At 36.2% G+C, this 27,377-nt stretch overlaps 1 protein-coding gene, 1 long non-coding RNA gene and 1 other non-coding gene across 3 annotated transcripts; 1 reads left to right on the top strand and 2 right to left on the bottom strand.

Moving 5' to 3' along the window:
* The first annotated feature begins 434 nt into the window (after positions 1-434).
* LOC145585924 (wall-associated receptor kinase-like 20) lies at positions 435-3,347 on the top strand. The gene is made up of 3 exons (XM_081642627.1): positions 435-1,501; positions 2,063-2,122; positions 2,233-3,347. Exons 1-3 carry the CDS (start codon positions 697-699, stop codon positions 3,324-3,326), a joined length of 1,959 nt encoding a protein of 652 aa, XP_081498753.1. The 5' UTR covers positions 435-696; the 3' UTR covers positions 3,327-3,347.
* Positions 3,348-8,118: 4,771 nt separating this feature from the next.
* Positions 8,119-8,224, bottom strand: LOC145606926 (small nucleolar RNA R71). The gene has a single exon (XR_014105462.1). It is a non-coding gene; the product is annotated as a small nucleolar RNA R71 (small nucleolar RNA).
* A 3,669-nt stretch (positions 8,225-11,893) lies between these two features.
* Positions 11,894-13,550, bottom strand: LOC145585916 (uncharacterized). Its single transcript, XR_014100756.1, has 3 exons — positions 13,466-13,550; positions 13,278-13,376; positions 11,894-12,084 (listed from the first exon to the last, which is right to left on the bottom strand). It is a non-coding gene; the product is annotated as an uncharacterized LOC145585916 (long non-coding RNA).
* Positions 13,551-27,377: the final 13,827 nt, after the last annotated feature.

Here is a 27,377-nt window from a genome sequence, read left to right as displayed (position 1 = left end):
AATAATGCTAGTTCTCACCCCTGCACCCATAGGACATGGAGCTTCCAACGTGTCTCGTGATCCAAAACTTTACTTAATAAAAAAAGAAGATGAACAGTAGATTCTTGGGGTCACCACTTTTCTTAAAACGAGAGAAACACATTGAAGCTGTAAGAATATGTGCTAGTACCAAGGCAAGAACAAATCCTCGGACAATATATTATGCATTAATTTTGATTTCAATGAGAAGATGAAAATACAACAAAAATCAAGACATGGATTTGATCAACAAGCATCGGTGATAACCCTATTCCTTAGGATAAATTTTAATTATATCTAATACGTATCATAATACCAAGGATATATCAATACTAATACCTAGGAAGATACAGCTAATCTGTTATCAATAGGATTCTGGATTCCTAGTCCCTATGTACTATTTATTTAATCACACTAATAAAAAATTAATTTCGGATCCTGATACCTTAGAAATGTAAAGTTCAAATTGGAAAAACAAGATCTGTTTGTCTGAACTCCATCAGTCAAACGAGCACCTTTGACAAATGCCTGAACACAGAATAATCATAGAATTTGAATAAACCTTCTCCATCTCCACCAAAAAAATAAAAACATACTGTAACATGTTTACATCTGAAATGACGACCTCGGAAGAAGCAGTACAATATTTTTCAGCACTCCGTTGATACTGTAACACAGATGATGGATGCAGAGAAGAATTATAGACAGCTGTTATTTTTGCAGCTGGTAGTTACAGTATTTCTTTTTTCGGATATTTCTGTTACTCGAGAAGTGGAAGGCAAAAACTCTTGTCCGAATTGTGGGAAAATTACGGTACCTTATCCTCTTAGCATTTCACAAAGTTGTGGTGACCAATTGTATAAAGTACGGTGCACCACGGGAAAGCTATGGCTTGATACTCTCAATGGATCATCGTATCTTATCACATCCATTTCCCCAAAGACCCAACGACTAACCATACGTCCACAGGAGTACTACCAAAATAGGTGTGCAAGACTGGACTTAAAATCTGGGGGAATCTGGCTTAACCAGAGCCTGCCCTTTAGTATTAGTAACAGTAATACTGTCCTGATGATGAACTGCACGAATTCAACTGTGAAATTATCGTCAATGGATTGCACATCAGGAAGTCTGTGCAATGCTTACAAGAATACAAGGTGCAAAAGTTTACCTTGTTGCTCATACACAACTGGGGGTTCCAAAACAGCCTACAGACTTGACATTTCAGACACTGGTTTGACTGGTTGTACATCATATGAGAGCTTTGTTAGATTGGATCCCACTTTACCTGTAAAAAAGTGGCCAGAATCTGGGGTCCAGATACAATGGGATGAACCTGTTGAACCTCTCTGCACATCGTCTTTAGATTGCCATGGATTGGAAAATTCAACGTGTTTGCCTAATCGTGTTGTTGCAGGATCAAAGAAGAGGTGTTTCTGCAATAAAGGACTTCGATGGAATTTGATTAATGGAACTTGTGATGGTAAGTGTCTTAAATTTCTGCAAAAAAAAAAAAAAAAGGTTACAATACAGTCTTTCATTTTTTTTTTTCTCAGTTAAAAGAAGATTAGACCTGAACTTTGGAATGAAAAGGAGTAATTTTGCTGCATCATTTTTCATTCATACATTATTTTAGCTACATATTTATGAAAACAACTTATGTTCACTGCAATACATTCTGTAAATGGGATTTAATCCCCCAAGAATTGCTTATTTGATGGTGTTGGCTCTTCAAACAAAAACCATTGAATAAAGCATTACTCCGTAGTATTTTGCAAATTAATACGAAACATTACTGAACAACCAGTAATCTAGAATGATTTTGTCATAACATAAACAGGAAACAGTCATAATGATTTTCATAAGATAAAGAGGAAACAGTCATAATGAACAGTCATTGGCTAATAGTTTCAACAATATTACCCTTTTTCTGGAGCATCTTCGAAACTTCTTCATGAACTGGTGATTTACTACTAGCTTCTCTGTTACGCTATCTGTATTGCTTAAATGATATGAATAACACCAGGTCACATTGCTATTTCAGTCAGGAAGTGTAAGAAAAGAGGTTGTCCTCATCACATAAACCGAAAGAAAATTTATCACGGTACATAATTATGCTCCTACAACCACCACCTCTCCTCTCCCTACTTCTCCAACTCTCAATTCTGCAGTGAATTCATATTTAAGATTATTTGCGGAATGTTATTGCTTCAGGTTTGATATTTGCAGCATGTGGAATCGCTATCATCTTAATATTTTTTGTACTAGTTCAGCAGCATAAGAAGCACATCAAAAGAGAAGTTCATCGTAGACTGGTCAGGCAACGTGAAGAAGTATTAAATGCCCACAACCATGGGAAAGCTGCTAAATTATTCTCTGGTAAAGAGATGAGGAGATCAACAAACAACTTTTCCAAGGAAAATCTTCTTGGTGTAGGTGGATTTGGGGAAGTCTATAAGGGTAATTTAGACGATGGAACACTAGCTGCTATTAAAAAAGCAAAGCCAGGAAAGACTCTAGGAATGGACCAAGTCCTAAATGAAGTCTGCATACTTTGCCAAGTAAATCATCGGAGTCTTGTCAGATTGCTTGGCTGCTGTCTTGATCTAGACATGCCAGTATTGGTGTATGAGTATGTTCCTAACGGAACACTCTTTGAGCACCTACATGGGCGCTACTCCAACGAATGGGGGACCCTAACTTGGCAAAGGAGACTCTTCATTGCTAAGCAAACAGCTGATGGTCTTGCATACCTCCATTTCTCTGCTGTGCCACCCATTTTCCACCGGGATATCAAATCAAGTAACATATTACTAGACGAAAAACTTGATGCCAAAGTTTCAGATTTCGGCCTCTCAAGGCTGGTCGACACTGAGGCAACCCATATATCTACCTGTGCTCAAGGAACACTTGGTTACCTTGATCCAGAATACTATCAGAATTACCAATTAACTGATAGAAGTGATGTTTACAGCTTTGGGGTTGTTCTATTAGAGCTCCTTACTTCCAAGAAGGCTATAGATTTTAATAGGGAAGATGATGTGAACCTTGCTGTTTATGTAACTAATTTGGCAGACAAAGAGAAACTGTTTGATGCCGTTGATGCAGGACTTACAAAGCAGGCCAACAATCTAGAACTAGAAACTATGAAAGCATTCGGTCTTCTTGCTGTAGCATGTGTGGATGAACAACGGAAAAATCGACCTTCTATGGGAGAAGTTACAGAGGAACTTGAATACATCATTAGTATCATTTCCCAAGAGCCAAATAATGACTCCAAAACAGACGGAATTAAGATTGTTCCTTGAATGCATATTTGCTGCAGCACTGTGTGGATTATAGTGTTTCGAATAATATAATTGTCAAATTTGTAATTGAATTTTCTTTTCGTTTTACAATTTCAGTTAGAATTTTCTTAGAATATCATTCTTTCTCTTATCCAAAAGAACCAGAACTAGTCACGGAGTTGGATCAGCAACAGAAAGAAAATACTATGCAAAACACCTTAATCAATCAATCAAAAAGTCATAATCCCATAAGGTAAAAAGTGATTATTATGTGTAGTTGTAGGCACCTAAAAATGTTTCCATAAAACCAAACCTGATAACAAATAATCTTTCACCGTCATTATTGATCGGGTTGAATATTTAATATCAAATTTGCTTAAAATCCACATTCAATCAAACACGACTTACAAATTAGCCAACAAATTAGTCCTAATTTTTAATCAAAGCATAATCCAACCATCATTTTAGCCCAAAACTTTTTAATTAATTAATTAAGCCCGATTAATAAATAATAAAACCTTAAATAGGTGTGGAACTTTGAAACGACGCCTAAATATCACGTACTTAATTTTTAAACAAAAGGTATAATGAATTGGATGGATTTCAAGGAAACAACAAACAGGTTCGTCGTGTCACGGCAGAAATGTTGCGCAACGACAATCTCTACCGTCCCACGGTAAATTGCACCATGTCACAGCAAATCCTGCCGTGAAGCAACTGTAGAAACCTAAAGATTTCTCTCCAAATCTAAAACCGATGATGAACAACCTTTCAACGTCATTATTGTTCGAGTAAAATATTTAATCTCGGGAGTGCTTAAAACCCATATTCAATCAACAAATTAGTCCTAATATTGATTCAAAAACAGTCCAACTTACATTTTTGCCAAACCATTTTGAATTCATTTCGTGTTATATATTTATTAAGCCCGATTAAAAAAATAATAAAAACCCTAAGCCTCAAATTATTCTGGAAGAGCTAAAACGGCGCCTAATCACATTCTTAATTATTAAACAAAGAATAAAAGGAATTTGGACGATTTTCAAGAAAAACGACTTTGCCGTGTGGCAGTAGATATGCAGCGCATCGGTAAAACCTGCCATGTCACGAAAAACCGTGCTGTGTCGCGGTAGACATGCCTTGACATTGCGTTATTCTAAGATTTCTCAATGGCGCATTTCATTTCTAGGATTTGATGCATCATTTTGTTAATTTCCTCTATAAATGTGAGGCTAAATTCCTTAGTTTTAGGGCACCAAAAATCATTCTTTCTCTCTCTCTCTCTCTCCTATGCTCTAGCCTAAACACTAGCCTATGCTATTCTTTCACCATACATCCTCTTAGCACTCCCTGGAGTCCGTACTTTACCCGTAATTCTTCACTTAAGCCAATGCGTGAACGGTAGAACTGCTGATGGGTGTCATAAATGGCACCATTTGATGATCATTTAGGTTGTTTTCACCTTCTTTTCATGGCTTTCATGCTTAATAAATGCTTAGTTTTATGCATTTGGTCTTGGTTTTACCTTCCTCTCTTATTTTATAGCGTTTATGTATTTTGTTAGTTTTTCTACACTTTTCTCCTTTATTTGCTCTATTTTCGTGGATGTAGGTATTGTACGAGGTTCGGCTCTTGATATTGGTGAATTACTAAGGTGGGAGATGCATTTGTAGCATGCTCATGGCAATTGGAAAGCTCAAGATGCAAGGAAGTGAATTCTCCAAGTTTTAGCTCTTGCGCTCTCAAGCCGTGCTTTCATGAAGATGGAGTGTTGAACCTACAATCAAGTGCTTTTGGGACTGCCTCTCTTAGTGTTCATCATCATCATTTTGTGCGTTCATTCGAAGACCTTAGCGAACGCACGAAGCCACGAGATGATCCGAAGAAACCCAGAAGAGCACGACCGCGCACTGTTGCTGCACGGGCGCTCCTCTGCGGGTTCTGCCTTCGCTCTTCTTCGTTTCACGCCTCTTATAAATACCCTTTTGAACCCCATTTTTGCAGAAAGTTTCATTTTAGATTGGAAAAATGGAAATTTAAAATCCAATCTTTGCACTTTTTCCTCCAAAAAATCCAACATTCATTATATTCCTCAAAAATCCAATCTTTATACTCCTCCTTCTCCAACCGATCCATTTTACCTTTGACCTGTTAAACAGGTTAAAAAGATTTTTTTTTTAATTCTCTCAATTTCTTTTCTCACTCCTCTTTCCTCAAAAATGGAAATCAACCAAATTACCCACCAGTACGCCACCAATAACACTCTCACCACCACCATGACACGATTGTTTTTAAAAAATCCCCTCACCAAGCAACACCACCCCCATCCCCTCCATGCCGACAACCAGCACCTCCAACCCTACCACCCGCAGTTATCAATGAAATTCTTGAACCCACTATTCGTCATGGTCTCTCTTTTCTCCCTTTCACTACCTTCCCCAAAATCTCTAAAAAAAGGTCGTTTTTTTTTTATTTTTTATTTTATATATATATATATATATATATATATATATATATATATATATATATATATATATATCGATTTGATTGTTAAATTTGTGGGTTTTGTTCAATTTGGCTTGTTTTGTGTTATTATTGAATGATTGGGCTGGATTTCAATTGGTTATTTTATAATTGTGCTGTTGAATTGTTTTCATGTTGATGTTGCGGCTGAAGGTTTAGGGTGGTGGTGATGGTGGTTGTATGGTATTGTGGGCTGTGCGTGCAGTTGTTTGGGCTGAGCAATGAACTGTAGCGGTTTGGAGTTGGTGGCCGGGCGATTTGGAGTCAATGGTTGCGGTTTGCGAGGCTGCTAAAATGGAGGGTGAAAATGGAGTTGGGTGGTGGTGCGAGTTGGGTTGTGGCCGGAAAAACAGGGTGGTTGGAAAGGGAGGGTAAGGGGAGGATGGTCGGGAAGGGAGGTGGTGAGGAATGGTGGCCGGATTTTATGGAGGTGGTGAGGATGGTGGCTGGAATTTTTTTTTTTTTTTTATTATTATTTTTAATTTTTTAAACTATTTTAAATTTTTAGTAATAAAATAAATAATTGACCTATTAATAGCTGACATGTGGCATCTATCTTAAAAAAACCGGTCATCAACAGGTAATGGACCTTTAGATGAAGGGAGGGTATAAAGGTTGGATTTTTGAGGAATAAAATAAAGGTTGGATTTTTTGGAGGAAAAAGTGTAAAGGTTGGATTTTTAATTTCCATTTTTCCTTTTAGATTTTGATCATAATTTTATCTTAGTTGAGAGCTCCTCTCTAGTTTTAGGGTTAGTTTAGGAGTAGATTTTAGAGAGAAAAAGTGAGGAATTTCAATGGTGACTGAGATATTGAAGTTTCAATGGTGACAATTGTGGTGAAGATCGTCTTTATTATCAATGAGCATTCTTAACTCTATCTCATTTTATTGCTTGTTTAATATTCATGTTTGTTTGGGTTGATTTTAATGTTTGATGCTTGATTACTGTAGTTGTTCTTCATATATGGTTGATTCTTAATTTCTTTAGTTGTTAGTTGATTAGATGATGATGTTTGAGTAGTTGTTTGTCTAGGGATTGAGCGAAACCTGTATGGTTGATTGATTATACTTAATTTGGGAATTATGTAGATTAATTGTTGAGATTAAATCGATTAATGGAAGTTTGCATGTGTGTAATTCGATTAGGCCTTGAGAATTATGCTAGATTGCACTGTAAGTCTACATTGATACGGACCATTGATTTGTAGCTTACATTTGTCGATTGAGCTTGATTAATGATGCTCCTAGTTAAAGTTTCTCATAGTTGGCGCTAGTTTGACCTCTAGGAGATAGCTTGTTGACTCTTTTGATTGACCTTGCCATTAGTCTTCACAACCATTGACTTGAATTTATTCCCGAGTTACTACAATTGTCATGATTACATGTTGATCCTCATTCCTAGTGTTTTATTTGTTTGGTTCTTCATTTTTTTAGTTGGTTAGTGTTTACCTTTTATCCTTAGACTTCGACCTAGCTTAGGCGCATAATTGAGAGCGCTTGAACATTACTGTTCCTTTGGGTTCGACCCTTGACTTGCCTCTATACTTGTATATAGGTTTGTTAAGTGTTTATATATTTAGTTTGACCAAGGGAGGATTAGTTTCAACGACCTAGTTCTACCCCTCGTCAAAATGGCGTCGTTGCCGGGGAATGGCGTAGTTGTTTTCTATTGTTGTTGAGTCTATTTCACGATACAAAAAGATTTTTCTCTTTAGGCTACATTTGTGGCCGTGCTATTGATATTTGCTTTGAATTTTTTGTATGCGTATGATAAGAGGAAGGACTTTAGTGCCATTTGATCCGGAAATCGAGAGAACAATAACAAGGATAAGGGTTGTTAATCGTTCTTTGAGTCCAAGCTCTCCAAGAGAGGAAATTCACCAAGAAAGAGAAGAGGAGGATCGAGTAAGCATGGGAGCTAATCCAAGAGTTGCTTTGAAGGAGTTGGGAACTCTCGGCACTTATTGATTTGAGAGTGGCATAGCTTCACCAACAACTCCCGCCAATGACTTTGAGATAAGGCCGTCAATGATAACAATGATTGAACAAAGCAATTTAGTGTTGCCAAGCATGACAACCCACTAAACCATCTCAAAGGGTTTGAGAAGTATTGCAATACCATCAAGGTCAATGGGGTTTCTCAAGAATTGATAAGGCTCAAGATATTTCCGTTTTCTCTAATCGGAAGGGCTTTGGAATGGTTGGACAAGGAAGTGAAACCCAATTCCTTGAGAACTTGGGATGAGGTTACTAAGGGGTTTCTTTCGCGTTTCTATCCTCTGACCACCGAAGCACGAAATCTAATCTAAAGTTTCAAGCAAAAGCCTATTGAGAGTTTGTATGAGGCTTGGGAAAGATATAAGGAGTATCAACGTGAATGTCCTCATCATGGAATTCCAAATTATCAAATCATACAAATTTTCTATGGATGATTGAGCCCCCAAGGGAAGTCGTGTCTTGATGCCGGATCCGGAGGCCCGGTTATGAACAAGATCGAAGAAGAGGTTGTAGATATAATTAAGGATGTAGTTCGTCACTACATGCATGGATTGACAAGAGGGAGAGAAAGAGTCCATAAGCAAGAGTGGCTCAATGGTTTATTCGGTTGATCATATTAACGCAATCAATAAATTGTCTTCCCAAGTCTCAAACTTGGGAAAGGAGATGACATTGATTAAAGCCAAGTTAGAGAGTGCCTCTTCGATTGCACCAAGTCTTCCCTCCCATATAAAAGGGAGATCAGAGGTACACCTTCTAACTCTACTTCTCCTTCTACCTTGAGTAATATGCCAAGTGGCCTGGTTGTGTCTTTTATGATGTTTGTGGGTCTTATGACCATGATTCTTCTAATTGTCCAAATGCTTTTGAAAATTGTGATGATGTTGAAAACAATGATTGTGAGCAAGTGGAATTTTGTTTCCAATAACAACAATGGACAAAGATTTGATGGTCCAAGGAATTTTGGGAATAGGAATTCTCACCAACAAGGTAGTGTTGATAACTACAACAATAGTGGTTATAAGAACCAAGGAAATCAAGGTTTCCAAGGTAACTATAACAAACAAGGTTATAGTAGTCAAAACCAAAGCCAAGGGTATGGAAATCAAGGCTAATCTCATGGCTTTGGTGGCCAACACACAAATTTTGGTAACAATCAAGCCGAGGTAATTGGAACAATCAAAATAGGGGAAATATTCAAAACAACAAACAAAAGGGGACCCCACCCGGATTTGCTCCAAGACCTCAAGGCAATGATGATAATTATTATGCTCAACCCCCATATTCCAAGACTACCTTAGGGGAGATCATTGAGAACCAAACCAAGATTTTGAACACCTACATGTCGGTGAGTGATAAGAAGTTCAATGAGATGATGACACACAACAAGATGCTTGAAACCCAAATCACTGAACTAGCTAACACTTTAAAAGATTGTGCTAGCCCTTCTTCACTACCCTCTCAAGGAGTTGATCCTAAGAAACCCGTTTATTCTATCACCACAAGCAGTGGAAAACTGCTTGAAGAGAGATTTTCTAGGAATAGTGAGGAGGATGAGAAGAAGAGTGATTATGATTCAAGTAAGGAAAAAGAGGAAGAAGATTAGAGAGTTCAATTTTTAGAATTAGAAAAGGAATTTTAGATCATTTTGTAGAGAGAGAAACTCTAGATTGTAGAGAGAGTAGTTCTTGATTGATGATTGAAGATTGATGATTCTAGCATTTTCTCCATTGAATTGAAGCAAGTTTGTAAGGATTTCTTTTACTTTAATGCAATCTTTAGCTTACGATTTCAATTGTTTTGTTGATTGTTCAAGTTTGAATAAAATTTGTGATTGAATTAATTTATTGATATGATGATGATGAAATTGTTGTTTGCTCAGTTTTGATCTTGATTTCCATGGATTGTGAGTAGTTCTCTTGCTAGGGGAATGGTGAAGCATATATGAGTAATGGATTGATGCTAATTGGGGGAAATTGATGTTGCTGATGTAGTGATTAAATTGGTTGATTGATTAAGTGCATGTGTATGATTAATTGAAGAGTAGCTAACTTTGATTGTTACACTAGAATGCATTGTAAGTTCACATTGATAAGGAAAATTGATTTGTGACTTGCTTTTGTCAATTAAGTATGTTTGCAAGGTTCCTAGTTAGAGTCTCTCGTAGTTGACGCTAGCTTGGCCTCTAGGAGATAAGCCTACCATTCTCTCTTGATTGCTTAATTGATTTTCCCTCGCAACATTCGACTTAGTCATCTCCAACCCTAATTAGTTGTATCCATTCCGAGTATATGTGGATCCTAAACCCTAGTGCTTGATATTATTTGATTTCTTCTTGATTGTTTGATTGCTTTGGAATTTGCACACCTTACTTACTCCTATTCTAGTTATAAGGGTGTGTTGAGAGATTACAAATTTTGTTTGACCGAGGGAAGATTAGTTTTCAACAACCTAGTCTTCACCCGCGATCAAAATGGCGTCGTTGCCAGGGAACAATGTCTATGTTTGAGTGTTTTTTATTTCTTGAGTCTAGGTCTTTGTATATACTTTTATTTTATTTGATTTTTGTTTGTTTTGTGAAAAAAATAATGGCATGTCTATCTTTTCCTCAAATAACAATGAGCCTTTTTGTTAATATTTATATAGACTAGCGGGATTTCTAGACTATCATTGTTGTACTCTTTAGGAGGCTTGTGAGATTTGTTATTTTGGTTAAATGAACAAATTAGGAATGAAGTTGAATGCATGCATAATGGTAGATTTAGAGCATTGTCAATGGATGGTGCTTGGGATTTCTATGTTTGGTTTTCTAGTGATGTTTATATTAGGGGTAATCGTATTTCTAATTTTGATGTGTAATGTGTTAATTCTCCTAATACTAGCATGATCTCCCATGATGCATCACATGATCCAATTAGTGAACCTAGAACAAATGCTTCCAATTCTATTTCCTCTGTTTTTCATGATAATGAGGTGCATGCTCAAGTTGACAAATCTCATATGTTTGATTGTGCCCCCACTCCCCAATGTGATGTATATGCTCATGATTTCAATGTTAATTCTTCCAATCTTGGTTGTACTTCTTCTTCTCTTGTTGAGCCTCAATCTTCGACACCTTTTGAATCTCTTATTGCTACTTTGGAAACTCAAATTAGGCATATTGAGCTTAGTTATGATCTTGGGACTAAAAAGGAGTCGATTCTTAATTATTTGAAAAGTCAATTGGAGGTGATGAAAAAGAGTGTGGAGCATCTTGAGGAGGGGCACTACTACAAAAATAAGCGAAGAGACCCGTTGAAATATCCTTTACAAACCGCCTATCAACGGGTCTCTATCTAAGGGGTCAGTCAGATAAAATGACCGCCTCTATGGATGGGGGTCTGTTTTTAAAAGTTAACAGACCCGTTATGCAAAATGCCAGGTTTATTAGATTACTTGTTTTAGAATAAAATATTAAAGATAAGAGACCCGTTGTAAAATAAATAGGGTATGTTTGCTATATTAAAGTGACCCGTTAAAAGAGAATAAAGGTCCTTTTGAAAATTAACTTCAGACCCTATATCATTGATATGGGGTTTCTTTGATATATTTATTTTTATTTAATTCATCAACCTGTAAGATCCCTTCTTCACCTAACAGGTCTGTTAGCATACACGTTTTTTTTTTCTTTTTTTATTTTTTTATTTTTATAATCAATAAAATTTTTAAATGGCTTTTTTTTTTCAACAATTTCTTCAATAAATACGTATTAATTTTCTTTTAAAACTAACCTGCATAATATGTAATTCAATAAAATTTGTTGACAAATAAATTTTTAGACCTACTTCATATATATTTCAATCAATCCCATTACAAAAAATTCACCCATATAATGTTGTGCCACCCATAATTACACCATTACAAAAAAAGACTAACTCTTAATTTTCTCCCATTCTACCAAGTACACCATTACCAAAAAAAAAAAAAAAAAAAAAAAAAAAAAAAAAAAAAACAGCATTCTACCATTGTTTCCAAAAACAGCATTCTACCATGTACACCATTACAAAAAAAAAAAAACCATGGCATTAAACATCAACCATGGCACACATATGTTCCAAAGTGTATGTGTTGAATAAAAATTTGAACCAAAATGCAAGCAATTACCATACTATCTTTGACTTCTTCATCAGCTTAGTTTAGTTGTTTAAGCAAATATTCAACCCAAATATCTAGTATCTCATCAATTTCTTCCGATGAATAAGCTTCTTGAGTAAAGAACTGCAATGTAAATAGCAGAAAAAAGAATTAAATAGGATCATGGAAGTAGTGAACCAAAACTCAAAACTGAATTTCAGAACTAAATTGAATATGTGAACCAAAGATCAAAACTGAATTTCAAAACGAAACCAAAATTGAATTTCAGAACTTATTTTCATAACTTAATTTCAGAACTAAATTCAGAACTGAATTTCAGAACTAAATTTAGAACTGAATTTAGATTTGTATTTCAGGACTGATTTCAGGCATGGGCAAGTGAGGGCAGGCGGTGTTTTCAAGGCAGGGGGTGTGCAGGGTAGGGGAGTGTGCGTAGGGGGTGTTGGTGCAGCTGTTGCGCTGCCGGGAAAGGCAGCAGGTGCCCTGCCTGCCAAGGCAAGGCTGTAGCTGCTGCCCTGCCAAGGCATGGCTGCAGCGAGCTGCTGCCCTGCCAAGGCAAGGGTGCAGCTGCCCTGCCAAGGCATGGATGCAGCGAGCTGCTGCCAAGGCAAGGCAAGGCTGCCCTGCCTCACATTCTAAATTAATCACAATTTTTTACTCAACGTCCTGTTTGAATGAAGGAAATAAATTACCCAATATGGCAATAAACTATGCAAAATTCTACGAGGATAACACTTTTCCAACATATTTTTCTACATTGATAGAATTTGAACTTAGTTCCACAGTCCCCACACTTCCCCAAAAACTAATACAACTCAAATGATCTACATCACGACACAATTCCCATTCCGTAAGTGGTAGTAAATAGTGCTAATGAGCATATATTAACATCAATACAATTACAACATAATTTCACTCCAAATAATCTTTTTTCTTTGCAAATTTTCATTACCACTTGGGGTTTAGTATTGGGTGACAATGAACATTTCCAAAGCATAACACACACTTCGTGATGCGATTGCATTAGTACAATATCACATTTCTTGTCAATATCACATTAGTATAATATCACATTTCGTATGCTGCTGCTGCCCTGCCAAGGCAAGGCGGCTGCTGCTGCCCTGCCAAGCCTAGGTGGCTGCTGCTGCCCTTCCAAGGCTAGGCGGCTACTGCCCTGCCAAGTGCATAAGAATATTCAAGCAACAAATCCTCTCACAATAACCATTTAGGCAGAAATATATGTGTTAAAGTGAGGAAATTTTGGTCAGAAATATTCAGTTGAAACAACAAAGTATCTGAAGTGCATAAGTTCTAACCTTGTCAGTAATCCATAACAACCTTTTTTCTAAAATCTCGAGCATGTACCGGCACAAAAAGTATCCATAGTTCTTCTTGTGTTTAGGATGGCTAGGACACTACAACAGATCATCCATGAGTTACTTTATTATGTGAAAGACCTACAATCGATTATCGTATGTTAAGTTTAAAATTATAAAGTGAATACCTTTGGTTGCTTCCACCCAATATATGCATCCTTTTTTATTTTCTTGATATCCCTGCGATGGGCAGCGCTAAATTGTTTGATTCCCCTACATAATTATGACAAGATAAAATGATAATAATGACAAAAATACCAATTACTTGAACATCAATACAAATATAATGAAGTCAATAAATGATTACTGTACTGCTTACTCATTGATGACTGTTTTAGCAAACTCAGGTATGCAGTCTGCTCCACCTGGGTCCAACTAATAGACTATCCAATTCCAAGGGCTAATCACAGCTAACATCCAATTCCGACTACACACAAATTACACGAAAAGTTAATAAAATAACATATCAATAATTATCAGCTATTGTAGAGAAAACACATATTACACGTACTTTTCATTATAAGGTGCAAAGAATAATTGATTACGATTCTTTCTCTCATTGCACCCAAACACACGAGCTAAGTATGTAGACGTGTTTTCCTCTTCTATTGTTGGATTCATTGGGGATAGAACATTGGAATCGCAAAATCCAAACATACTCGAAATTCCTTCTTCTTGACATTGCTCTTTTAAGTACCTTTCCTCGCCATCCGTAAAAGGTCAAACATGTAAGAAGATACTAAAAATAGAAATTCTCAAATCTTAAAAATGTAAATGAACTTACTTCATGAAAATATTCAAGTGAGCCGCTCCGATCTCTTTCTGGAAACACCAATTAAGCAAATCTTCGTAGTCAAGAATAACATTAACCACATGTTCAGTCAGAAATACAGTTTTCTAGAAACTTAAGGAGATGGATTCACTACTCTTTTTCATTCGTGATGTTTGGGATGATGCCGATCTTGGGGATGGAGTAGTCACGTCTTTTTCCAGGTGCACATCAGCCTTTCATACAAACAAACAATATATATCAAGTAAATGAAACTCTTAACTTAAAATCAATTCTGAACTAAATTTAGTTGGTAAAAAGACTGATATAACAATACCTTAACTGGAAGAATCAAGTGAATTGGCTAAGAAGTGTAACTCTTCTTAGCTTGGCAAACAAAGATTAATTCTTCATTTGGACATGGCAAGGGAGCATTTGGCACAATATCTTCTACAATAGAGACTTGGCGGTGACCAGGGGGTAGCGATCGGACATGATTTTTGATGACTTCTTCTGCCTTCTCTTGATAAACTTTCCCTTTAGCAACAATTACATGTCCTTTATCATCGTCCTCAATGGCCAGTTGACAATAACTCCAGCCCTATGCAAGTCATGACAGAATTAAATTTCATATACATAATTTACATTCGAAGATGTATGACTTTTAATACAATACCTCAGGAAAAGTGATATTGCTTTATTTGAGGCCAAGATCAATTGAGATATCATCATGATTGTTCAAAAGTGCATGGTAAGGTTGATTAATTTGCTCTGTTGGAGGCCAAGAAACGTGGTACATCTCAGCCTCAGAGCTTTGAAGATGATCGTGTTGCACGGGAGGACTTATGTGAGCCTCATGACCACGTGAAACATTAGCAGCATCCTGAAATTGAGACTCCAACAATTGATGACCTTCACTTTGTTGTTGCTCAACCCCTCTAGTTAGCTGTTGTGTAAGTGGAATGTTAAGCATTCCATGGTCAACAAAATTATTTAATTGGGTAAAACCTAACCTATTGCCATCAAGACCACCAAAACCACCGAATTCAGCTTGACCACCAAAACCAAAACCACTCTGACCACCAAAACTAGTCTGACCAGAAGAACCAACCTGTTGATCATGACCAGACTGACCACCAGAACTAGACTGACCACCAGTAGCAGGCTGACTACCACCTTTTACAAATAGGCCAACCAGCCCACCCAAACTGCCAAATTGACCTAAAGCATTTGATTGACCAAAGATGGCCATGAACGATTTTAATTGCTCCTGATTTAAGCATGACATGATGAAAGACAATAATAAATTCTGATTATTTTTCATAGTTCCCATCTCTGATTGCATCATGTCGATTTTTGCATATAATTGGCTTGGTGCAGTTGGTTTGTTAAAGCAAAAATATTCCTTATTTGTGATACCTGATCCAACTGCCCTCACTGAACCACCAAGCTCACGCTTATTCAATGCTCTTGCTAATATGTCATCCCGACCATTGCATACGAATTCTCCTCTTTGAGCTTGAGCCTCCACTACAATATGCAATTTAAAATTTCAAGGGACGTAATAGATGAAACCAAGTGAAAGAAATTCAAATGAAGGCAATCATTCACAATAATTTAATGAAATAAAATTTGTGCAGAAGAGTCTTCATTAGATTTCTTACCATAGCTTCATGGATATCCCTATCGACTAGATTATAAAAAAAATGATTCCATCTTTGACCTGAGAGTGATCTTTGATCAAAGTCAAGTGTCGAGGCACTTGTGACACATGGACTCCCTGTTTTTTGAGTTCTTTTTCCTGCCATTGTACAAAATTAATTTAGACTTATGTTTGAAGTATATGAATAGAAATTTTTAACACCAATATTATATATATATGGTAGTTACATATAGAATATTTGTCAAACTTACCATTTGTTCTTAAAAATATTGATACCCAAGTTGGCCTCCTCGATACTTTAAGGTCTTCTTCTTTGTCCTCAAACGATTTTTTTCACTCAATTCCTACAAAAAAAAATTTAAGATTAAATTCAGTACACACCATCTTGCTAGAGGAAGCTTATCATAAACTTATAATGCATCAAAACTAATAAACTTATAGAGCATCAAAACTAATAAAATTATCAAGCATCAAAACAGAATTGAACTCAGCACGAAGCTTCAGAACTGAACTCCAAGACTGAACTCAAAACTGAACTCAGAACGGAACTTCAGAACTAAACTCCAGAACTGAGGTTCAGAACTGAATTCCGAACTAAGCCTCAAAAGTGAATTCAGAACTGAGCTTCAGAACTGAACTCGTAACTGAGCTTCAGAACTGAATTCAGAACTAAGGTTCAAAATTGAATTCAGAACAAAGCCTCAGAACTGAATAAAGAACCGAGCTTCAGAAATGAGCTCTAGAACTGAACTCCAAAACTGAGCTTCAGAACTGAACTCCAGAACTGAATTTCAAAACTGAATTCAAACTAAGCCTCAGAACTGAGCATCAGAACTGAACACAAAACTGAACTCAGAACTAAGCTTCAGAACTGAACTCCAGAACTGAATTCAGAACTGAATTCAGAACTAAGACTCAGAACTGAATTCAGAACTGAGCTTCATAACTTAACTCAGAACAGAGCTTTAGAACTGAACTCAGAACTGAACTCAAAACTGAGCTTCAGTACTGAACTCCAAAACTGAATTTAGAACTAAGCCTCAGAACTGAATTCAGAGCTAAGCCTTAGAACTGAATTAAGAACTGAGCTTTAGAACTAAACTCAAAACTGAGCTTCAGAACTGAACTCTAGAACTTAATTCAGAACTGAGGTTTAGAATTGAATTTTAGAACTGAATTCAGAACTAAGCCTCATAACTGAATTCAGAATTGAGCTTTAGAACTAAACTCAAAACTGAACTCAAAACTGAGCTTCGGAATTGAACTCCAGAACTGAATTCAGAACTGAGGTTCAAAACTGAATTAAGAACTAAGCCTTATAACTAAATTCAGAATTGAGCTTCAGAACTGAACTCAGAACTGAGCTTCAGAAATGAACTGCAGAACTGAGGTTGAGAACTGAATTTTAGAACTGAATTCAGAACTAATCCTCAAAACTGAATTCAAAACCGAGCTTCAAAACTGAACTCAGAACTGAGCTTCAGAACTGAACTCCAGAACTGACATCAAAACTGAGGTTCAAAACTGAATTCAAAACTAAGCCTCAGAACAAAATTCAGAACTGAGCTTCAGAACTGAACTCCAGAACTGAATTCAGAGCTGCACTCCAGAACTGATTTCTGAACTGAACCGCTAAATTCAGAACTGAATTTAGGAAATGGTAGGGAAAAGGGGTGTTTGTAAGGCAGGGGATTGAGTCCAACACATTCAAATTATTTTATAAATATAACAGCTACCTGAAACTCCTTTGAAGTACAATATTTGACGAAGATCTCCCAATCTGTATCTTTTATGAAAGGTATTTCCATGGGGGTTGTTGTCTGACAGCTCCATCTTCTAGATACATCCATTCAAGTGTTAGCCTAGTCTTGAAAGCTTTCCATCTCTTAGAAGCTTGTGTCAGTATCAAATTTATGCGATTCTTGATGACATAAAATCCCTTCTGCATTGTTGGTACATAAACATTAAACCTTCCTACATAAAAGCATATTGTATGACTTATTCAAATGTTTTAGAACTGAATATGTTTGCTTACTGTGATAGCATTGTAGACTTTGTCTAAGACTCCATTTGGAAGGTTAGACCACTCCTTATAAGTAATCGTTACTCTTTCACGGGTAACAACACCAATGTAGGTGGAGAAACGAGACTTGTGCTCTCCTACTGGAATTCTTTTTAATAGGATGCCATTCTAAACGAATCTTGGTGCCTGCTTGGATCGCCTTCCCCACCATAGCAAGTACAGTACGACCCCTCTCATCCTTACGCCTTATTTTCTAAGAATCCTCAGGATGTAGTGTGTCACCTTCATTGGATGGGCGTACACGTTTTCTCTTTTTAGCCATCAACTTATAAAAAAATCAGAAAAATAAATTTAATTGGTTAGTTAAATGCAAAAATCATTGTAATAAAAACCAAAACTTTAAGTAGGACATCCTAAGGAAAAACCAATAATAATAAAAAAAAAGTTAGTACTTTATAAAAAAAAAAAATTTACATTTGTTACGAGATCGCTTTCGCTTGACATTTTTTCGCTTCTTTGTATCTTCAACCCATGTAGCCTCATTATGATCATCTCTCACATATATTGAAGAGTCATCAACATTATCGTCCACTACTTTTCTTGTCAAAGAAAGAGTCTCCAACACACTATAAAAAGTACAATCATCAATGGAGTGTCGAGGCCTTGGTGTTATGACAACTGACCCTCGCTTATCTAAGGGGTCAGTCATATAAAAAATTTGTTTTTCTTGGGTAGATAAAATAAAAAGATCCTCTTTGTGACCAAACTTGTTAAGATTGACCAAAATAAGTCCCATGTTACTTTCTTCAACCCATTGGCATTTGAAAAGAGGAATCGAAAACATGGTGTAATGCAACTCACAAATCTCTTCAATGACTCCATAGTATCTCATAGTACCACACACGGGATTCTTATCTTTTGCACTAGAAAAGTGAATAGCTTGAGCCTCTAAAGTGACCCCACTGTTTTGCATAGTGCTGTGTTCATCTTGGAACTTTGTGTAAAAAGTGAAACCATTTATAGCATATCCTGAATAGTATGTTGCACTAAAGTCAGGTCAATATGCTAAACTCTTGACTCAATCTGAGATTACTACTGAAGAGTCATCGAGCTCCCTCATTGCTTCATCTTTGAACAAAGAAATGAATGATTTGCTATGTTTGTCAGCTAATGCCTTTTCACTTGCTCTTGGATTGTACTTTCTCAAGTGTCTCATATGTCTTTCAACATAGGGTGCAACTTCATCCTCATTATGCAGAATGTATGAGTGTACCTTGTGCCAATTGTCATAAGACATATCACGTTGCTTACGACCTAAGGTTCCCACACCATCCATTCGTCCACTATGACGGGATGTAGGAATCCCTATTCTCATTGAATTTATGATAAAATCACCAACATATTGTAGTACTTCTTCATAGAAAAGTTGCTCAACAATACAACTTTCAGGTTGATAAGCATTCTTCACATACCCTTGATATTCTCTCATTTGCCTTTCAAAAGCCCATTGAACTCTCAAATATATTGGACCATAAAATCTTATCTCTCTTACAAGTGAACCGTCAAATGAACCATGATATCAAAAAAAGATGGAGGAAAGTACATCTCTAATTGACATAAAATTATAACAATCTCTTCCTCCAAAGCATTCAAATGTTCGGGATCAATGACTTTACTATAGAATGCATTAAAAAACAAACAAAGTCTAGTAATGGCATATCGAACATTTTTAGGCAATATTGAACGAATAGCTACAGGCAACAAATTTTGCATCAAAACATGACAATCATGAGACTTAAGGTCCATAAGTTTCAAACTTTCCATGTTTACCAGGTTGCGAATGTTAGAAGAATAACCTTCCGGCACTTTTACTCCGGCCAAGCTCTAACATAACTCGATTTTCACTTTTCTATAGAGTGTATAAGCAGCTGGTGGCAAGTACTTTCGACCATTCTCATTCTCAACCATTTCCTTTGAGTCATCTCCATTTCCTTTAAGTCATCTCCCCATTTCCTTTAAGTCTTCTCTATCTTTCTCCCCATCTTTGGTCTTTCTACTAATATTCAATAGTGTACCAATAACACTATCACACACATTTTTCTCAATATGCATCACATCAAGCGTATGTCTCACAAAAAGGAATTTCCAATATGGTAAGCTCCACATTATTGAACACTTTTTGAATCCTTGCTGAGGAAGAGGTTTTTTATGCTTCTTACCACATGTGATCTTGAGATCTTTGATCTTTTCAAACACCTCTACTCCAGATAGTATCTTAGGGCGCACCCTAAACTCTTGTTGTCCATTGAAGGCCTTTTTCAAGTTGCGATAGTGATGAGTACATGGCAAAAATATACGATTCCCATAAAAAACATTATTCTTAAATGCACTCAACAACCTTCCTAGAAAATCCTATGCGACAAGCAGTTTTCCCGTAAACTTTGTATCCTGATAGATTACCATATGCTGGAAAATCTTGAATAGTACAAAACAACAATGCTTTCAAATTGAAATTCTCGTTACGATGTGCATCGAACACCTCTACACCTGTTTCCCACAACAACTTTAAATCATCAATTAGTGGAGCCAGATACACATCAATATCATTACCAGGCTGCCTTGGACAAGAAATTAGTAGTGATAACATCATATGCCTTCTTTTCATGCAAAGTGTAGGAGGTAAGTTGTAGGTAATCAAAACAACAAGCCATGTACTATATGTGCTACTCAATGATCCAAATGGATTGAAGCCATCTGTAGACAAAGCAAGGCGTAAATTACGCTTTTCTTTGGCAAAATTCTCCATCAATAAACCTCCATTGTTGGGAATTAGCAGGATGTCTAAGCATTCCATCATCCTCTCGACCATAGACATGCCATGTTAACTTTTCAGCATCTCTGTCATTAGAAAATAGCCTTTTAAACCTAGGTATTATTGGAAAGTACCATAATACCTTCGCAGGCACTCGTCCTTCAATATTTTTGTATCGCGAGGCATTACAAATTGTGCATTTCTCTGAGGATTCATTCTTGTTTCAATACAACATGCAATCGTTAGGGCAAGCATGAATTCTCTCATAAGGTAAACCCATGACACTTAGTGTCTTTTTTGCCTCATATGTACAACTTGGAAGGACATTATCATCTGGAAGCATGCCTTTTACCAATTCTAGGATCATATTAAAGCTTTGATCACTTAAACCATGACCCGCCTTCAAGTTATACAACTTAAGTATAGCAGACAACCCTGTGTATTTAGTGCAACTTTCATACAAAGGCTTTTTAGAGTCACTTAATAAGCTCTCAAATTTAATGGGATCTTCATCAAAATTCTCCTGTACTACATGGAGCATTTCCTCTAATCTATCTCCCTCATTTGTATGTTGACCTTCATTAGCATTATCTGAAAAGTTACTCACCGAAGCTCCATCTCTACATTCTCCATGCCAAATCCAACATGTATATGTTTTATCAAATTCCCATTTCTCCAAGTGATTAAGTATCTCTTCGGGTCTCTTATACAAGAAATTATGGCACATGTGATAAGGGCATGGTAGCTTATGGCGGCCTCCACTATTCTTAACTGCAAACTTAACAAATTCTATTACACCTGCTTGATATTTTGGGTCACCTGGCTTAGTTGTTGTTATCCAAATTCGATCCATTTAATATTTTCTACACAACAACAACTAAAATTATTAATCCCATCCTGCCCCTGCCCCTCTCCCTACACCTTTCCCCTCATCTTCTAATAATTAAATTGACAAAAAACGTAACTCAAGAACCAATTAGCAACAAAACTCACGATTATGTGTACATGCATGATTCCATAGTGCATTTTTAATAAAAACAAAAAAACAAAAAAAAAACACAATTTGAAATCCCAACCAACATTAAAGATGTCATACAATCTAAAATAATGAAGAATTTAAAGGGAAATTCAAACAAAAAATTATCTCTCTCTTCATCACAATAAAACCTAAAAACAAAAACCCAGAACATTAAACATCATAAATCACATAAACTAAAACCATCATAAAGCACCGAAACTAAAACCATGAACCAACACTTGATATGAAATTTCAAGCAGCAGAAATCTGAATACACTTACAAATTTTAATAAGCAACCCAACATTAACTAAAATAATAGCAGATTCGATTGCCAACATTAACTGACTTACTGGTTAATGTTAAATGTCGAATAAGAACAAATTTTTATTAACTAAACTAATTTTAATACACTTACTGCCTCATTTCTATAATAGCAGATTCACCAACAAATGTTGAACAAGAACCAATTTTTGTTTCAATATTTCATTTCCGCAAACAAACCAATAAGTCAAAAGTAAATTAAATAAGAAAAGTCATAAACAAAAAAATTATCAATACATAAAACCCTAACAAAGCATACATGCATCAATTGAGCCAAAATTCTAACCTTTAAGATTGTGGTGGAGCCGTGGAGGAGCTGCTCTTTCGCTGCTCTTTCGTTCCTTTATTTTTGTGATTTCGAAGAAAATCCAAAGATGGGCACGCTGCTACTCAACTAGCAATATCAGTGGCCTCAGTAACCCAGAAATCCAATGTTCATTTGGGATTTTGATGAAAAATAGAAGAGATGAATGTAATTCGGCAATCTGTAGAAAATTAGTGGTGAAATTGAAAATTTAAAGAGGGTTTTTTTGATGAAATTGAAGGGTTTATTTTGGGAGGGAATGAAAAATAAGAGGCGGCAATAATAATGGAAGTATGGAACTTTGTAGAAAAGGAATATTAGCATTTTTTTTTACCTTATATGTATGAGACCCGTTGTACCTAACAACAGGTCTCTTACCTAAGAGATCCGTTGTAAATAACAACGGGTCTTTAATATGACCTTGTTATTTAAAACCGCAAAACATAGTATTTTGGCGCCTACTATTAAAGACTCATTACGTGTATTGTAGGGTCTTTTATATAAAATAGACCCGTTAAATTGTACAACGGGTCTCTTAAAACGTGTCCCTTTGCCACTTTTTGTAGAAGTGGGAAGAAAAAGAGGTAAAGAGCTAGAAAGCCAATTGTTATCCTTAATGCTTGTTCGTGAAAAATCTCTATCCAATGTGTGTGTTGAGGGTGATGATGATAATTTTGAGCAACCAAGAGAGTGTGAGGATCCTATTGGTGAGCATAGGAATGATGGTGAAGGAGTTGAGAATGAAAAGAGAGTTGAATTTGAAAATCCTAACCCTCTTTCCCATCTTGATGAGCCTCAAGTGTATGTTTGTGAGCCTTCAATCTATGAATACATACACTCTTTTGAGGTAATGTACCATTTCTTTTGTGAGAGTCATATGAAGATTTATAGATTCTTGGATGAGTTCATCGAGAAAGATTATTGGGATATAGATGAGTTTACGATGACTCTACCTCCACTCATGCACAGTTTTGAGGAGTTAGGTTTTGAGATATTTAAAGGAAAGGTTGTTTATTTTAGTGCAAAGGAGGATGAGGTTGGTTCCCTTGGAGTTTTTGATCTTGAGGGAGATGTAGATTGAGAGAGATCTTCATTTGAGGACTCTATGATTGATTTTCATGCTCGCATTGGAGATGTGAGACCTTGTGTTGAGGGAGTAGCTACCCCTTTGCCTATTTCTCATACCCCTTTTTCTCAAAGGTTTGACCACATCCCTTCTTGCCCTATTTTTCTCCCTTCCTATCTTAAAAAACCTATTAGGGACCCCCTTGTCTATGAAGATCATAATGTCCCTCATTCGTCTATTGTTGAGAAAAAGGGTGATGATGCCACCCAAAAATATTTTAGTGAGGAGGATTTGCCTTTTTCTTTCTCTTTCCATTCTTTTATTCCCCCTTCTTCTTCTTATTTTCTTGTTTTTCCTTTTGATCCTTCTTCTTCTTTCTTTTGGCACCTCTCTCCTCACTTGCGTGCAACAATCTTGTTGCACGTCCTTTTCCCGTCATTTGCCTACTTCTCTCTTATGAAATGTGTAGTAGTGCATTTGACAAGCTCTTGCGTTCGTTGCAATACTATTTTACTAGAGCGGTCAAGCTTAGACCTTAAGCAAGCCTTTCTCGGGAAGTAACCCGTGTTTTATCTCTTTCATGTTCTTTTCTTTTTATAATAGATTTTCTTTCATGGAAATGTTTGTGTGCCATTTTCTAGGTACATGACTTGAAGATATACTTTGGTGAATTAGTTTGAATCAAGAATCACTCCTATTTTTGCTAGCATGTGGAAGGCAAGGTTCAATTTTTAAGGAAATTAGCATTGGATCATTTGCGGGTACTTACACCCACCTAATATCCAGTAATATCGTTCCTTGCTCTTTCTCAAGTGGATGATGACTTTTTGGGTATATGTTGGTTTGTTGGATTGATCTTCTTATTTTCCCCTCCCATGGTTTCTATGATTAATGTTTGAGTGTATTGTCTCATTCAAGCTTGGGGAGGGTATTCTATCATGTTTGATGGGATGTTGATTCACATTTGCTATGCACCTTTGTATATGCTTTTCCATGTTCTTATATTTTGAAAAACTCCTAAAAGATTTTTGTTTCTATCAAGGCAAATTTGCAATTTATCTTTGTTTTGTTCTTCCTTTGGACATAATACTTTTGAACTTGTATAGTTGAATGCTTTTCTTCTTAAATGGTAACGGTGTGCACGGTTTGAGAGTATGTTTGGTTGATTCTAGGATAGAGTATGCTAAGGTAGTCGCTTAGAACTTTTGGGACCTTGAAGCCAGACTCTATTGTTTTTGAAAATTTGCAATTGCTCCCTTTTGGTGAATTTGAAGCCTTTACTGAGTTTTTTGCCACAACCTTGTGAGGTTTCATGATTTTCAAGCCTTCTACAATTACTTGCATGAGCGGCATGGATCCTTGACTATTGCGGACCTAATCTTGAATCTTGACTCATAATTCTCAAAAACGAGACCAAACCAACTAGGAAGGACAAAGGCAAATTTTTGGGGCGGTAATTTTTCTTTCTCTAGGATAATCTTCTTTATTTTTAGTTCATTGCGTTTACATTTGCCTTCTTGCTAACCATTTGAGCCTTTTCCCTTCTTTACAAGCCACATCTTTAGAATTTTGAGCCTTTTGTTTCATTTTGTTCCATTTTTGGTTTTTGTGAAGCAAATGGTCATGCTATTGGAGATTGTGGTATATAAGTATGGATATTGGTTCATTCTGTAAGCAAGCTTATCTTGTGTATATTTTGTGAATAATGGCAAATGTTTCATAGAAAAAGCCGTCAAAAGTTAAAAAAGGCAAGAACTCAATAAATGAAAAGTTGTAAAAGCCGTCCAAAGTTAAAAAAGGCGAGGACAATTGCTTTGAATATATACATTAAAAGAAAAAAAAGGTGAAAGATGAGAAAATTCAAAAATATTTTGATGTAATTCTTTTCCTCTTTCAAGCATTGAGGACAATGCTTCCTTTAAGCTTGGGGGAGAAGCGTTTACGCTTTTTGTATAATGTTTGTGAGTATAGCTCTGAATAAGCTTGGGGGTGTTAGTTTGTTTTTGTTTGGTGACTACTTGATTGTGATTCTAAGAAATGGCCCGTTCTTTGATTCACTATTAGGGAAACCACCAATTTTTTTTTCTAAATTTTAGCTTACCCTCAACCTTTTGCCTTTACGTTACAACCATTGGGAAAGACCTTTCGACCTAGAGGTTGCGTCACATATCAAGGGAGGGAATTAAGGGTTAAAGCCTAAGGAAAGGGGTTGCAAAGTCAAGATGTCGAGAAACCTCTAATCTATTTGTTTTTCCGGTTCCTTCGAGGAAATATAGAGATGCTCCTTAAAAGTTGATTTGAAGCTAATTGGGAGAATGTGCTAAAATGTTTTGAGATGAAAGAGAATTGCGTTTCTTTAGTTCTCTATGCTTAGCATATCCTATGTTTCAATCAACTTTAGATATCTTAGAATGTGCACTCCCTTACCTGTTTAGAAATATTTGCATTCATTTATGCTTGTACATTTGGAAAGTCCTTTCATGAAAATTTGTTTGATTTTCTTGTATTTTGGTTTCTTTTTCATGCTTTGCCTTGTCTGTATTATTATAAGAGTTATAGGCTAATCTCTTATAAACCTTTACAAGAGCATCAATCGTCCTCTAGGGCAATCTAGGGGTTTAAATGGCTTGTCTTTAGTTGCTAAAATTGACCGAGATTCCTACGAAAGTGAGTTAGAGTATATTCTTCTCTCTTTTCTTCTTTTTGTTTGTTTGAATTAGCTCATCATTTCACCCTTGGTTTTGTTTTGCTCGAGGACGAGTGTAGACACCCATTTGTATCTCCCCAAAACCAAACCCAGTGATGAGTACCTTTCGCGTCGAATCATAATCCAATGAAGTGAAAGTGTGGAAAGTCTAGTGTTGCGGATAATTTTAATTTCTTTTCTCTTCTCTCTGTTTTTGAAAACTTATTTTAAGAAAACAGCCAATCCAGTTTGGTTGGTCCATGATATGGGTCCAATAATAGTGTAGTTAGATTAGGCTTGACAAGAGCTTTCCAACGATATATTATGAGCCCAATTCCGATGAATATTAAGCAAGTTATGGCAAAAATACCAAACTAGGCCCGGTTTGAGCCTTATGTGCGGCCCAACGATCTAGGGGAGGGCCTAATATAGATTTATCATTCCTAATGCAATTAGGAATGGTTTTAGTCTTCTAGATTCTTCTAGAAGGTTCTTTTCATTCCTAATTCAATTAGCATTGATAAATTGACTTTTGACCTTTTATGAGTTTTAATTAGAATTAAAGAACTTTTTTTTGAGGAAAATACGAGTTTATCCTCCTGCAGCAATTTGTATCTGATTTTAAGAAAACGCGTGAATTTCTTAATCAGCGCCAAACGCTAGCATTGGCGCCTGGCGCTAATGTTGGCGTCTGGCGCCAATAGCCAGCGTTGGCGCTAATCCAATTTTATTTGCGCCAGAACTCTATTTTGATATTTTATCTTTTTGGCTGATTTTATTTATAAATAATCTCGTAAAAACTCTATTTTCGATCATCAACAATCATCAATTCTTATTCTAACCAATTCTCACCAACTCTCATCAAGATTCTCTTGATTACTCTCTTTCTCTATTTTCTAAACTAGCCTTCTCTCAAGTATAAAAATTCCGCATTCATTAGATCTAGAAACACCTAGCCATATTCGAAGTTGCATTCGCCCTAGACGTAAAAGGTTTAATTTCTGAGGGTTTGGTCCCAAATCTCTCTTTCAATAATTATTTAATTTAATTGTTTTGTTTATTATTTTCCTTGAAGTTACTAACGTGTGTATTTTGTTATTAGAAAGAGGTATGAGGCATCAAAGTAAGTGTTTTTATGGTTTTTATTGATGTTGTGATATAGAGTTCATGCTTAGGTTGTTATTATGATTCCAAGTATCATGTCTAGGGTAAATTTAATACTAAGTATGATTGTTATGATGCCTTCTATTTTCTTTCCTAATATTCATGTTAGTATCATGTTAGGGTTAAAGCTTTGATTTTTTATTGTTTAGTGACATGCTAGGGTTTGTTATTAATCTTGTTAGTATCATGCCTAGGATCTTGCTATTATTATTA

This window comes from Chenopodium album, chromosome 2, assembly GCF_948465745.1.
Source record: "Chenopodium album chromosome 2, dcCheAlbu1.1, whole genome shotgun sequence".
NCBI classification, from domain to species: domain Eukaryota; kingdom Viridiplantae; phylum Streptophyta; class Magnoliopsida; order Caryophyllales; family Amaranthaceae; genus Chenopodium; species Chenopodium album.
The sequence above is the reverse complement of the archived record's forward strand: the minus strand, read 5'-3'. Positions and strand labels throughout refer to the sequence as shown.